The sequence below is a fragment of the Seriola lalandi genome, unplaced genomic scaffold (genome assembly GCF_002814215.2).
Source record: "Seriola lalandi dorsalis isolate HSWRI2012SDOR001 ecotype SW California unplaced genomic scaffold, Sedor1 jcf7180002054464, whole genome shotgun sequence".
NCBI lineage: Eukaryota > Metazoa > Chordata > Actinopteri > Carangiformes > Carangidae > Seriola > Seriola lalandi.
The window spans coordinates 1,288,745-1,303,947 of record NW_019525017.1 but is presented as its reverse complement, the minus strand read 5'-3'; the positions used below and the strand labels follow the sequence as shown (position 1 = coordinate 1,303,947).

General features: G+C 40.3%; 1 protein-coding gene across 2 annotated transcripts; it reads right to left on the bottom strand.

Annotated features, from left to right (window-relative positions):
* Positions 1-238: 238 nt before the first annotated feature.
* nlrc3 (NLR family, CARD domain containing 3) lies at positions 239-14,871 on the bottom strand. 2 transcript variants are annotated; one of them, XM_023411241.2, is made up of 19 exons: positions 14,558-14,871; positions 12,105-12,272; positions 9,649-9,912; positions 7,505-9,251; positions 7,330-7,416; positions 7,000-7,083; positions 6,038-6,121; positions 5,869-5,952; positions 5,685-5,768; positions 5,367-5,450; positions 5,150-5,233; positions 4,486-4,569; positions 3,965-4,048; positions 3,407-3,490; positions 3,189-3,272; positions 2,921-3,004; positions 1,519-1,602; positions 882-965; positions 239-703 (listed from the first exon to the last, which is right to left on the bottom strand). In XM_023411241.2, exons 2-19 carry the CDS (start codon positions 12,226-12,228, stop codon positions 613-615), a joined length of 3,405 nt encoding a protein of 1,134 aa, XP_023267009.1. In that variant the 5' UTR covers positions 12,229-12,272; positions 14,558-14,871; the 3' UTR covers positions 239-612. The 2 variants fall into 2 exon arrangements, with proteins under 2 accessions (XP_023267009.1, XP_087031501.1); XM_087175375.1 differs by lacking the exon at positions 14,558-14,871 and adding an exon at positions 10,265-10,372 and having other exon boundaries at positions 12,105-12,206.
* Positions 14,872-15,203: the final 332 nt, after the last annotated feature.

Here is a 15,203-nt window from a genome sequence, read left to right as displayed (position 1 = left end):
TCAAGGTGGTCTATGTCACCACTTATCAGCCACTTCTCAACTCTCAGGGTGTTAGCGACTCCACCAGAGGTTAAATGCCTGGATCTGGATCCAGCCCAGTCCTCATGAAGCAATGTGTTCATGACAGTTGCACTGTGACTCTAATTAATGTCAGCACAGCAGGCTGATGGGGCCGTAGACTTATGTCTTTATGGATCTTTGTCTTTGTAAAAACAACAGGTGGGATGAAACTGCTATCTGAATGGCAAGGTCCATTTTATTTATTCACTTGTGCAAATAGAGCAAATGTACAGAATAACATCTTAACTATGACAAAATAAGGAAGGAAGTAGCTTCATTCTATCTTAGGATGCTGAGTGTATTTTACATAATATGTTGCAACTCTAAATATCTTCATGCACGTCAAGTCTTTTTTCTATCAGTTGTGGCAAATGCCTCTTCAAGACAAAGTAACTGTTAATTGTCATAATAAATATAAAAATGTCAAAGTTAAAATACCAAAAATTACCAAATTTACATATTTTACATCTACTTCTGATAACACAGCCTACTGTTATTTCTTAGCTACATGTGCTGTATGACGTTTTTCCATAAAAGCTGCTCTTTTCTTGGTCAGATATCCACCACACAGCCCGGGGCATTGGCTCTTATGGCATCAGATATGACCTTTGCTCCAGATTCGCCGATGCCGTTTCCCTGCAAACTGCACAAACACAAAAACAGGAGTTAGTTTTTAATATGAGCAGAACAGCAGCATGTTGTCATCCTTAAAATCCTGCTCTCTGTGGTGTAAACACACACACACACACACACAATAAATCACATACTATGAGGCATACAGATGCATAGTAGGATATATGGGAGCACAAAAGAAAACCCACTTGATGTATGTCAGTTGATGGTTTCCCTTCAAGGCTGTTGCAATGAATATTGCTCCATCCATACCCAGAGAGTTCTCCTGCAGACTAATAATACACACAGACACAAACAATGTATTGCTTTAGTCAAATGTCCAGTGATGTAAGTATAAAAGTCTAATTTTCAAACACAAAATGATGGATTTGGCTGAATGTTTGTCCAAGTAAACAGTCACTGCCAGTCAACAAAGAGAGTTAGTCCACTCCCAGCAGCAGCAGCCTTGGAGGGAGCTACTACCTGATGATCAGTGAGATATGTTGTATCTGAGAGGCTGGAACTTATTTAAGACAAATACATTCAAACTGGGGAAAATGTATTCTCACACAACAGAAGAGGTGGATAAAAGTCCACCGTTGCATTCAGTGTCAGTTGTGTGTTACAAATTCAATGTATGAATTCGTTTTGAATTTCAGAAAATGTATTTTTCAAAACGCATATGTGAAAAAAACAAATAATGCAATTGAAACAATTTCTCTCCAGAGCAGGTGAATATGGGCAAATGTCACTGGTGATGAATTGTTTTTATGCTTTGTAAATTATGACAAAGTGACAAAGACAAAAGTGCACTTTCGGTTCACATGGATCATAACAAGCTCTTACTTCAATGACTTGAGGCTTCTGTTGCTTTTCAGTGCATTAGCCAGAGCTTTCGCTCCCTCCATCCCCACAGTGTTCCCACGTAGACTGAAACACAAAAATGGAAAAATGTGCAAACATTAAGTAGGAAACACAACAGTAGTTTTTGTATATTAATGGCAGAGTGTGTTTTAACACTAGCAACAATAGCAATGCAAAAAAAGAGTCACAGAGATTAGGGAATTTAAGATTAAGGCCTTCTCTTGCTGTAATGTCACTTCGCATTAGTGTTGTTTAGACACAGGGTGAAAGGACTGGGAAGTTCGCAGCTTCACAGTGAGCTTCCCTGTGCTTGTGGCATACTGGAGAGGTTCACAAACAGCTGAAGTCCGACCCTTGTTCTGGCTTATGTTCTGTTTTACCAGCCTTCAGTCCACAGTTCACAGTATTTTCCTGTAGTTTTCTGTTGTTGCAGTTTTTCAAAACCTGAAACGTGACACAAAGTCTTCTGTCCATATTTTATGCTTATTCTTCTATCTTATTGGGTTGTCTTGTTTTCCACAGTGTTGTTCTGTTGGAAGCCGACTTTTTTTACCTACTTCTTGCGAAATTACGTGGAGACCAAAATAAATCTTTATTTCAGTTAAGTTCCAGAAAGATTGAAAAAATGCTGGTATAATAAAATAACATGTTATATGTCATTTCATAATGTGATTTTGCTACAATAATATAATACAATATCAGTTTATGAAACTGTTTATGGACACAATAAGCAGTTAATCCAGCAAATGAAATACCTGCTCACACCGATTTAAAAATCATATAAAACTCAATATGACCAGGAATTCACATTGACTCAAATATGTATTGTCATACTGTCTAACCATAAGTGCGATATAACCAGACAGACTTGTTTTTCTGTTTTGAACTTAAATAACAGCCCAGCGAGTGATGCATTCATTCAGACAGGTGTTGGAAGGGTTTGTGTTTATGTCTCAGTGAAGGAAAGACCTGCTGATCACATGCATGAATGTGATGGTGAAATGATGTCTGTCTCAAGAAAGTGGAGCTGCAATCACTGCAGTTAAATTATGTGCTGGCATTTTCAGACAAACAAAGACACATTTAAAGCAGGCAAATGAGAGGGTAAATGTTTTTCAGACAGACTGAGTAATAGAATGAAATTATATTCTCGAGGAGTAACAGTCCTTCTCATCGATCCAACAGTCCAGCTTGATCTCTTTCGAGCCAGTTCATGGTTGGTTATACCTGGGATGCGATCAGCAGCGACTGATGATGTAGAAAAGAGCAAAACCCCAACAGCAGGACTGAACTCTGCTGGTTTTAAACTGTTTGCTTATTGTATGTGACTGAATGTCAAATCACAAAAGAACAGTTTGAAGCATGAGAGACAGTTTGGACTCACTCTAATGTTTGCAGGGTTTGGTTGGTCAATAGAGCCTCTGCCATGGCAATGGCGCCTTTTGTGCCTGCTGAGACCCCCTGGAGACTAAAGAGACAGCACACAACACAGTGAACACATGGGAAAATAACAGAAAACACACATGTAGAAAGATTTTGGTAAATTATCATTTGAATGTGAATGTATATTATACATATGTGCATAAAAAATTACTTGTGTGATCATTTATTTTAAATATCCATCAGTCACTGCACACAGTTATAATACCAACCACAATGTATGAAGAGACGCGTTGGTTTTCAGGGCTTCTGCAAGAAAAATGACGCCTTCATTCCCAATAGCGTTCTCCTGTAGACTGCAACACACACAGACACAGTGTCAGCTGTCAATAACAATACAACCCTGTCACGGAAATTTCACATAACTGTTCAGTGGTGAGTGAAAGGACTGATAATGGGATAAAGAGGGTGACAATGGCAGAAGGCTTACTCCAAGAGCTGCATTGTGCTGTTGGAGATCAGAGCATGGGCCAGAGCTTTAGTGGCGGAGGACTTGATGAAGTTCCACTGGAGACTGGGAAAAGAGAGAAAGGGACATAAGGTTTACACATAAAGAAAATACTGCATATACGAGTCTCTCTGCAGGGGTGGAAAGTAACTAAGTATTTTTAGTCCAGTCTGTTTTAAGGTACTTCTACTTTACTTGAGTATCTCCAATTTCTGCTGCTTCTGAAATTAAATTACTGTGAACAATTTTTATTTGGTAAACAGCTATATCTTCTTGTATGTGTTTCATGTGTGTTTTTTTACAAATAATTACAAATCTCATGGTAGAAATATGATCACATAAAACTTATTTACATTTAAAAGCAGCTAGAATCAAGATGATCCTGATGCTAGTGGAGTGGATCAAACCTGTTCATTTTATTTTGGCACCATTATTGTGGCACGGCAGGAACTTTTTCAAGACGATTGATGCCAGATTTACTCACAGGATAATATATGTATCTATGTGCATGCTTGAATTTCCATTACAAGCCTCACTTACTGCAGAGAGGTGAGGCCTTGATTAAACTTGATTGCGCCAGCTATAGCCTGAACACCATCATCATGCAAGAGGTTGGCTGTGAGACTGGAATGCACACACACACACACACACACACACACACACACACACACACACACACACACACACACACACACATTAACTACAGAGTGAAAAAGAGACAGAATACTGTGAAAAACACAAGAGCACAAGGTTAGGTATTACAGAAGAGCGTGAAATACTTCATTCTCTACATTATGTGTAAAACATGTGGCTTTCAAGTTTGAAAATCCCTCTCACTTTAATTGGGAAAAGGTGATTACACAAATGATCGTAAAAGCTGGAATAGATTAATACCATGACTGTTAAGTGGACAATGTCACCAAATGTCTTGAGTTTTCCATCATGCAATAGCCCTGAGTGACACCTCATAGTCTGGGGGAGTGACATTTACTGAACAGTCAGATATTACCATGCCTCTGTGGAGCATTACACGATGTACTGCTATTAATGAGGTGACTTACTCGAGGTCCTGTAGAGAGTTGTTCTCATGGAGCGCATGGGCCATGTTCTTTGCTCCCTCCACCCCGATGGAGTTCTCCCTTAAACTAACCACACAGAGAAAATACATGGAAAGGGAACGGAAGGGTTAAGAAGTCACAGTATTCCCAACAATCTCCATGCCAAGGAACTCTCACTGTCAGTGTCGTATCGTATTGACTAGTATTAATTAACATAGAGTATTTATTTAGTCCCAATATCGTATTAATGGCTATTTTTCTAAAGGAATAGTTTGACATTTTGGGATATATTATATTCTTTTTTTAAAGAAAAGAGATCAATACATTCTCATGTTGTATAGTAATTGAGAAGCTACAGCTTAGCTTAGCATTGCATAAAGACTGGGGACCAAGTAGCCTGGCTCTCTCCAATCCCTCAACCAGCAACTCATGTCATCTATAACTACAACTATAAAATAAAGACAGGCAGGAATGAAATGCTGAAGGAGAGCTTGCACCGTGGAGCAAAGGCCGTCCTGGACTTCATGTCAGGACTTATGGCTCTCTACATTTACTGGGCAGATAGAGGAGTAGTATCGATTTTACGCCAATAAGTGTGATTACAGATATTATTCTCGCAGGAAAGCTATCCAGTCAAACAGCGAGAAGCTTCAACTTTAACACTCACTTTAAGGAGACAAGGCCACGGTTCAGCCTGAGTGCTTTGGTTAAGGCAGTCATCCCCCTGTTGCTGATCGAGTTACTCTGAAGTCTGCAAAAAGAAACACAATATATGAATATGAACCAAAGTATAATAACTCAATGTGAAAATGGATTAGACTTCTGAATAGAAGGTGATGGGTGATGTGGAGGCTACAATGCATTCTTGTGTAGAAGGTACTGACTGAAGCGAGAGCAGAGTGTGGTTGAGTGTCAAAGCCTCTGCCAGGGCCACGGTTCCTTTGTCCCCAAGCTGGTTGCTACAAAGGCTGGAGATGAGAAAAAAAACAGACTGAGCAGATTAAGAATTTCATTCATCGCAAGGAATAATATGTAACCCAATACAGGTTCAGTGGTAAACGAGCAAAACGTTAGTCTATTAGTGAGTTAATCCACTGAACTGAATGTATAATATTTTTGAATAATCATAACAGCTCAATAGCAGGTACAGTATGATATAGTCAAGACCAGTACAGTAAGTGCATATATGAATATAAGATTACATCAGCTTTGTGAGAGTCCGGTTTGTCTTCAGCGCATCCGCAATCCTCTTGGCTCCACCTGCTCCAATTGTATTCTTCCGTACACTGAATCAATACATGCATGAAAGAGAAATTCACTGATTCTTCATCATATAATATAAACAGGACATGCAACCAACACAAGTGAAGCACAGACAATACTCACTTCAGCGACACCAATTTGCGGTTGCACTGCAGTACTTCTGCAAGGGCCTGAGCTCCTTCTTCCTCAATGGCATTGTTCTGGAAGCTGGGGTTAAGAACATCGAATGTTATCCTGGCATTTTGTAGGATCACTGTGTGCATAAACCAAAGTCTATAGCAATTACACTCACTTGATCGATACCAGGACTTGGTTCATTTTCAGAGCTTCAGCCAGGAACTTTGCACCTTTGGAGCCGATATTGTTGTTCCGGAGACTAAATTATAAATAGATGGTTAGATGATGTAAAGCAATGTACAGTAGTAATTTAAACACTATATACCAATTTATATGCCTGTGAAATATGAAGACAATGACCATAAAAACTACAGCAATTCAGGGACTGGGAGATAGGCACAAACTGTGACTTTTACTTGTAAAAGCTGCAGTATATAAGACAAAATTGTCATCTAGAAAAATGCTCAAGAGAACTTCAGGGACCAATATCTACAGAACACCATTTCACCTCAAAGTAATAAGTAAGTCGAAATCTGAATTATATGTTTCTCCAAAATAGCTGCAAGAAGGTGCAATTTTGGAACTTTTGCCTCCCTTGTAATTTTGATGTGCTATAATATAAAACTACACAGACTAGGAAGTATTCAACAAAATGTTTATCAAATATTATATTACCATTAATAGTATATTTAACAGCTGTTCACCAGAACATACACACACACGTGAAAAATGAAAGGAAGTATGTCTTAGTAAGGTGTTGGGCCAAATCATTTTCATACTCATCAAATCATTCAGTGACGCCTCGTGCCCGATGGATGGAGGCACTGTCATCCTGTTGCTTCACTCATTTTTCTGGTTTTTCCTTTAATTTCTCACCTGTCTGTATCTGTCATATATACACTGCCAGCAAGCAAACATGTCTTGTGTAGCTTTAAGCATGCAATGGTTTATACTATAGTATAGCATGATCTGCTTTTGGGAAACTTTGACATTGCAGTTTTTTTTTCTTTAGGCACCCAACTTAAGCTTAGTGCGGGAAAAGCATACCAGTTTCCTCTTATGAACTCCAAAGGTTATGTTCGTTCACTTAATTCAGTTGTACTGAATCATATGTCAAAAGAAACTAAAAGATCTCACTTGAGAGAAATTAGTGTCCGGTTCACCAACAGGGCTCGGCTCAGTGCTTTGGCTCCTTTGTTGCTGATGGCGTTTTCTGCCAAACTGAGGGGGTGAATAAAAGTGGTTACAATCATATGGTGCAAAATATTAATGACAATCCTACAAACGCATAATAATCACTGAGCATCTCTGACACCCTTGTGTTCAACAAGACGGACACCAAATCATAATTAAAGTTTCACCATGTATGTCAGCAATCAGGCAACTTCATTTGATAGAGGTCTGTAAAATGTTCTTCAGATGATGCTTTACCTCAATAAGGAGTGAGAAATGTAAGTGTGACCTCACCTTATCTTCTGAATATGGCAGTCTTTGGCGCTCAGGAGGCTTCCCAGCAATTCCATGACATCATCTTTGAAGTGATTATTCTCCAACCTGTTGAACATAAAACAACGTGAGTTTCACCCTTCAATCCGTCTCCTGAATTTTAGTTTCTTGGGAGACAGTGCTTTGGGGACCTGACCTGAGATGGCTGCAGTACAGCAACTGTGGGAGCAAACATTTCACTGTGGCGTAGTTCAGAGAGCCTGTAAGGTTGGTCTGTTCGCTGCACTCTGGAGACACATGCAGCAGGTAGCCCAGCACAACACAATGAGCCCGACTTAACTTCCCTGCCAGACTACCAAGCCGTAAATCATCCTCTACACTCCGCAACAGCTCTGTGTGTTGCAGCTCTTGTAAACAATAAGCCAGGTTGACTGCACGCAGGGACACCACAGCACCCCCGCTGTCCAAGAGGCCTTGTAAAAATCCTGCTGCCCAGCCCTTCTGATTTCCATCATCTTTCCCAAGGGCCAAAAGCCCAGCGAGAGGTTTCAATGCCATTGGGCACAGCAGGCCTGTCAGGAAGCGCACAAACACATCCAAATGACCTTCTTCAGCCTGTTGTGCATGCTGAAAGGCACTTCTGAAGTGATTCTGGAAACCGATCTTGGGCCAGGACATGGTGCTCTCTGAGAACAAGTCAAAGATGGCTCGCTTGGAGGAGATATGGTAGAAAGTAGCTGCAAGAAACTCCTGCAGCGTCAGATGTGTGAACCGATAGGTTGTGTATATGGCTGACTCCTCCCGAACAAGAACTCCTGCACCAAGACTGCCTTGAGTTAACAGTAGATCTATCCCATAGGCCCTGAGGTCCTGCTCACTGAAGGTGTACTTGTGTTTGAGGAGCCCATAAAATGCCAGTCGCCCAAGATTCCCCAGCAGTTTACGATTGCTCCCATGAAGCTGCTCCGTTTTCACAGGCTCCCTGCCTCTTGGTTCGCCTACTTCTGCCTTCATGGAACAGAAGTGGGCGTAGAGCTCAGTGCAAGTCCTTGGAAGGCTCTCCTGTGTTTCACTCTGCATGATGTACATCAGAGTATCAGCTACTATCCAGCAAATGCACGGTATGTAGCACATCACCATTAAGATCTTATGGGACTCCAAGTGTGCCCATATTTTCCTAGCGAAATCCTTCTCGGAGAAGTGGTGGTTTAGGAAGATCTGGATGTCCTTTGGGCTGAATCCTGGGATCTCTGTCACCCTGTCTACCAGTCCTCCTGGGATGAGCGAGGCCACTCCCGGCCTGGAAGTCACCCACACTGCTACGTCAGGCAGCAGATTCCCCCGGATGATGTTAGTAACTAAGTCGTCAATGGACACTTCTTTCTTCGGGTCGCTGCAGGGTGCTGCATCAGAGAAATTTAATGTGCAGCGGAATTCATCCAAACCATCAAGTATGAGCAGTGTCCGACAAGAGCTGCTCAAGATCAGATTGGGGTCTGTTAAATGAGGAAAAGCCATTTTTACCAATTTCTCAGCTGAAAGCTTCTCCAGTGAGTTCAGCTGACAAAAGGTAAAAGGTAAGACGAAGCTCACATCTGAACAGATGGCCCCTTGGCTCCACTGTCTGATGAAGTGTCTGACCCAGGTGGTCTTGCCAATACCGGCGACTCCAACTGTGAGGGAGACCCTGGGAGGCAAACTGACCCGCGTCAGGGGCTCCAGAAGCTTGGCCAGCACCAGCTGTCTGAGATGATTTCTTTTCCCTCCTTGAGTCGCCCCAACCTGCATCAGGTCATGCTCCTTTTGCTGGATGTCAGAAAGTCCGTCGACCAGAAGTAAGGTTCTTGCCGAGATGTTCAATTTGGGGCAGCTGACTGAATCTCTGTCTCTGCACTGCTCATATCGACGTAAAAGCACCTCTTTGTGCTCCTTCACCATGTAATCTGTTAAAAAAGTTAACTGAGGTTAGTGTCAGTGGTGAGAAAAATTATTATTAGTTAGTTTAAAAATAGTAATAGTAAGAAATAGGTTTTTTTATTGTTTGCCAAGAAGTTGGAGCAGGAAATGAAATGCATTTATATAGCACTGGTGCAAAGTGCTTCACAGCATGTTACATTTACTCTCACACATACACTGAAGACGGCAGCGAACAGCTCATGAGGAGCAGTTTGTGACTGTACAGGTATTAAAGAATCGAACCACCACCCCCTGCTATTACTGGATGATCTGTTCTACCATTTGAGCAACTGGATGCCTAAACTACTTGCTGATAACAGTTTTTTCTTCATGCTTTAAATGAATTACCAACACAGAGATAAAATCCCATTTGAAGTCCCTTACCGTGGTTTATGATGAGCTGGGCCACCTGAGAATCTGAGCTCTCTACGAAACCCTGGAGGGCATCAGAGCCTTGAGTGTCCTTGCCACTGACTGTAGTTGTGAGCATATTAACCTGGTCCTGTAGCCGGCCCGCTTCCTTGATCTTGGTCTCCTCAGCTGAACTCAGCACATTCACCTTTCTCAGGTGGGCTAACATCTCCTCCAGGAAGGAGGCTGAAGTGAAGCGTCGCAGCTCGTCTTGATGCTTTTTGATCCAGCTAAGTTCTAAACCAAAACAGAGCAGAGATGAGAGAAAACTCTTAAGTCATGAGTATTGTGGTTGACAAGGAACAATGACAATAGTTTAGTCTGACCCAGAGTAATACTTCTTCACATTGGGAAAGATCTCATTGCAGAGAGTCCTGAAAAAACATTGCCAGTCAACAAAAACTCTACACTACACTTATAAAAGGATACATGCTGGTAATTCTTATTATGTGCACATAAGGAACATACATTTTCCAATTAAATGTATTTTAGAAAGCGACGTCATGAGTCTGAAGGCTCATGTTTGAGCCTCACTGCCTCACCATTTGTACTTCTCCTTTTTCTGTTGGGTAATGCAGTTGCAACATACCTGTAATTCTGATAAATGTCTGTTCTTCTTTTTCATTTCTCTTTTCTTTTTCTCTTAACTGTGTATTTCATGCATATGGACAGGTTCATCCTCCTCATTTGATGGTTTCTTCGAGAGAAAAAAAAATTGATCATCCTCCCTATAACCTGCACAAACACACTCCTTTTTTCCTAATCCTGTTCCAACCATCATCTCTCTTCTTTTTGTCATGCTGGTGGCGTGGCTCTATGGATAGCAACGAGCGTCTAGGTATTCGTGATCCCCAGTGGATGAATCCTAACAACTGATGGTGTTAGTCAAGTCACGACAGTTTTATTTATATATAGCCAAATATCACAAATGTATATATATATATATAAATATGACACCCTATATCTGTAGACTGTTGATTTGATAAGGAAAACCTGAGCCGAATAAACCTTTAAATAGGTGAAATAATGAAGGAAACCTCAGGAGGAGCAACAGAGGATGGAGCCTCCTTCCAGGACAGACAGCATGCACTAGATATTGTTTGTACAAAAACCCTGACTTGAGTGCCATCATCATTAATAAACTTGAATTTATCCAATATTTTGGTTTATGACCAAATACCTGCAAAACTAATGACATACCCATCACCCTCATCTGCACTATCACTTATACTATGTTTGGTACTAATTAGCAAGTGTTCTAACCTGCTAAACTGGTGAACATGGAAACGTCAAACCTGTTAAACATCAGTGTGTTAGCATAGAAAACTTTCCGGAGGTCTGCCTGCTTCACTTACAACCCAACTAAAATCAAACACATATTTAAATTCATTCATTTGAAAGTATACACACCTGAAAAATTTACTTTTGGCTAAAGTGGCATCAGTATCCCTCAAATCCCCTTTGGACATTCAGCAAAGCAAGAATCTCCGTCCTCTCTGAGTAAATTAAAAAGCTCTCCCTGGCATGCATGTGGTTAATGTCCAGGTAATCGTTTCAAGAATAACTGAGCTGTTCAATTCTTGAGAAAGATCAAAATAATTTCCAGCACCTAAAAGCTTCCTGAACAGTTTCCCCCCCACAGTCTCTCTCTCACACACACACATACATATATATATATATATACATATATATATATATATATACATATACATATATATATATACATATACATATATATATATATATATATATAGAGGGAGAGAGAGAGAGAGAGAGAGAGAGAGAGAGACATATTCCAACCAATTTGTCTCTTTGCAGTTGACATCAGTCACCAGTTAGACCTTTATAATTTCACATTTCATTTTTCTCACAAGCCAACACGTAGACACTTTTTAACCGTCCAGTTTTTTACCCACCACATTCAAAAGCCCACCAAGCTCAGTGTCACCAGACTTCCCTACACAGTAACCCACAATATAATTCAAAATCTTCTTCAACTTGACTTTAAAGACTATCTAGAAACGACTGATCTGAACACTTGGAAGCCAAACTTCCACCATGAAAGATTGTCATTTCATCACGTCATTTATCACAGCTTCTGTTCCCTCACCAAAATGTCAATTTAAATGATGATTGATCTTCACTATAATAGAACTGGAGATTATTCTTTGGCTCTGTTTTGAATTAATGTACTTTTCTTTATACATCTAAATTCACTTTAATCACGCTGTTATACCCACTGGTTGTCAGGACCAAACACTGCTGTCTTTACCCACCCTCTGCAGTTGGGACTGTACAGTTGCTGTTATAGTTGTTTTTCCGTTGCAACATTTTTTTTGCATTAGTCTCTGTGTATGGTGTCTGCTCAAAGTTGAAAGCAGCTCCTGACATTAACCACTCTGAAGCCACAATGTTAAAGACACTCTTACCCTCTGTTTCTGCTTGTGAAGAGAGAGAGCAGGACGTAGACTGAAGGTCCACGTAGCAGTCGTCCTGCCAGGTAATGCGTTTGCTTCGGTCCAGGATAGAATCGTAATGTGCCTTCCTCTCCATGAGAGAGTTTGATATTTTCTGCCCCCAGGTGTTCCTGTTTGTGTCTAAACAACATGAAACAGCATTACTTCCACCATGTGCAACAACAACAAAAGGCATTACAGGTTGTGAGGAAGGAACATGAAGAAATGAACCAAGGCCTCAATATCTTCAAAGAACTTCAATCCCAGTTGTAACCGACGGCTCTAAACGTGAATTTACTATAAATTGCATTAGGTCATGCATTACTGATTCAGGACGTCTTGAGAAGCAACAAATGTAAATGAATATCAAAATGAGATTTCTCATTCAGGACAATTTCTCCTATTGCTTTCACTGATAATGCTGAATTTCAATGAGGCAGGTCTGACAAACAGGTGGCCATAGAGCTTTCTTTCCACACCAACTTAACTAGTGTAGCACATTTCATAGTTTTCATTCATAATTCTTCACATAAGAAAGTAGTACTGTGAAATCTGACTTAATACAGCCTGAAAGATAAAATAGCCTTGATATCAGCAACACAAATTATTTGAGGCCTACTTGGTGTTGGAAAAAATGCATGTTGAAACTGCTTTACATTCAGCTCTCAACTTTAATTGGCTCCAATTCTGTCTTTTTTTAAGTCACTTCTTGTTTCCTTGCCAAACACAGTGCTGAAAAGTCTATATTTACAAAAAACATCTATTCTGCTACTTGTTGACTTCAGATCTGCATTTGATGTAATTGACTGTGGTCGCTTTATTGCAAGGTTCGAGATGCAGGTTTGACTGTGGCCACGACTTAGTTTCCCTTCTCTTTCCTCAAAGTTCAGACCATTGTTTTGTGTGTGTGTGTGTGTGTGTGTATATATATGTATGTGTGTATATATATATATATATATATATATACATACATACTGGAAAGAAAAAAATCCATTCATACACTGCTGGTGCAGTTCATTTTAGCCCTCTAGTGTTCAGATATGTAATTTCAGGGCAGATTGGAAGCCACAGTTTGTCCCTATCAGAGCGTGAAGAGACGGGCCGGGGCTAGCTAGCTAGCATGCTAACTTCAGAAGAAAAGATGTGACAGAGGCAACAGCGAGAGTTAGAACTGGCGTTGCTTTCCATTGCTGGAGACCTTTTTATATACAGTCTATGCTGGAGACAGCTCTTGGTGAGGAAATGAATGAAGTTTGGTGCTACACTTACAATGTTTCTTCTATACTGGTAAATAAACAGCTGCTAATGCTAACGCGCTATGTAGCATTAGTGAAACATACAAATATCTCTTTTAAAGTTGGTATGGCCAACGTGGTAGTAAATAGTGGCTTATTTTCCACATCCAACGGAGTAACTTAAGTGTTCATTTAGGGTTATTTCTCCAAACACCTGGTGAATGTAGGTCCAATACTCACTCTCTTTTACCTCTGTTTTGGTCTCGTCCAACTCTCTTTAGGTTCATCGCTGTGTGACTCCTTTCAAATTGTTTCCACATTGTCATTTGATACATTATTAGAAAAATATCACTTATAGCCTATACATTTTTAAACTGCAGATTGGCTGTAAGAATACAGTTTAAAGGCCCTGCACAGGTGTTTTCAGTTAATCTGGTTGATTAGGCCTCAAGTTGAAGGTAGGGGAGGCATGCTGGGAATTACATGACATTAATGACCTTACGTTTCACACTTTCAGTGTCATAACAACACTTATTTTAGCTCCCTACTTGACTTTAACCTGAGACCTTTTTTTTATCTTTTGTAAAGCATATTTTATTGCAGTATATAAATAGTTTATTATTAGTTTATAACTGCAGTAAAAGTACTGCAAAGATAAATTTAAATTAGGTTTGATGTTTCACTGAGACACACGGGAAATCGCAAATGCCTTCCTGTGTGGTTTGCTGCTGATCACGTAACTTCTCACAAAGGAAGCTAATTCAAAAAACCCAGACCTCAAATACATCAAGACAGCTCGCCAACTTCCTCTGTCAAGTTTACAGACAAGATGCCTTAATGAACACTTAACTGTTTATAAGTTGGCGAGACTGAACGTGTTGAACACCCAGTAAATACAGAGGAGCAAGTAAAATTTACACAATTATCATCATCAGCAACCAGCAAAAAATAACTAGCATTATCATTTGCACGATGCAAGCATGGCAGCATTGAACTGCAAAGGAAAACGCCATGCGTAGCAGATGTAAATGAAACAAAACAAGTAAAATATGAGGTTCCAGTAGATTATAGCAAAGTGAAGCACAGTTAATGGCTAAAGTCAGTTTTCGAAAACATCTGCAGCTGTTAAGGTAAAAAAAACCAAAAAAAAACCAAGCTGCAGTGTGAGACCACAGAACTCGGGCAACTCACCATGGGTTTGTCGATGTTGTCTATAGGTGTCAAAGGAAGGAACACGTAGCCCAAACGGATGTTTTATATGGTAACACCATAATTCTCATGAAAGCAGACGTAGGACAATTTCAAGTGCGAGTTAGAAGAACAGCTAAGGAATGAAATCTAGCACAGGACTAATGAGCACATTAAACAAGTCACAAACACACAGCAGTTGAAGTCATCATAACTCAGTAGTTGCTGGGAGCCACCGCTTCATGCTGCAGCTCCTTCCTGTCTATCTACACTGCTTTCCTGTGTTGTGGTTAGCAGGTTGAAGACTGAAAAGAAAAAAAGAAAAAAACTTCTGCTTTGTACTGCAGGCAATGTGACACGGACCAAGGTCTGAGAGCTTAACCTTCAATGTCTTCAGTCTCTCCTATTTAAGACAACTATGCAGTGGGTGTTGAAGCACAGAAGAGCGGCGAGATAAGAGATGCTGTATGATAACTGGTGCGTTAAGGCTCACCAGACATAAGCATAAAGGCTTTGGTTAAGAAATGCACCAGGAAGTGCTACTGCAGACAGATGATGAATAAACAAACCAAGAATTTCTGCTCAGAGCAAAGATATGATCCTCTATACAGATGTGGGCAGGCTGCACTACTGCACATCTGAAACTTTC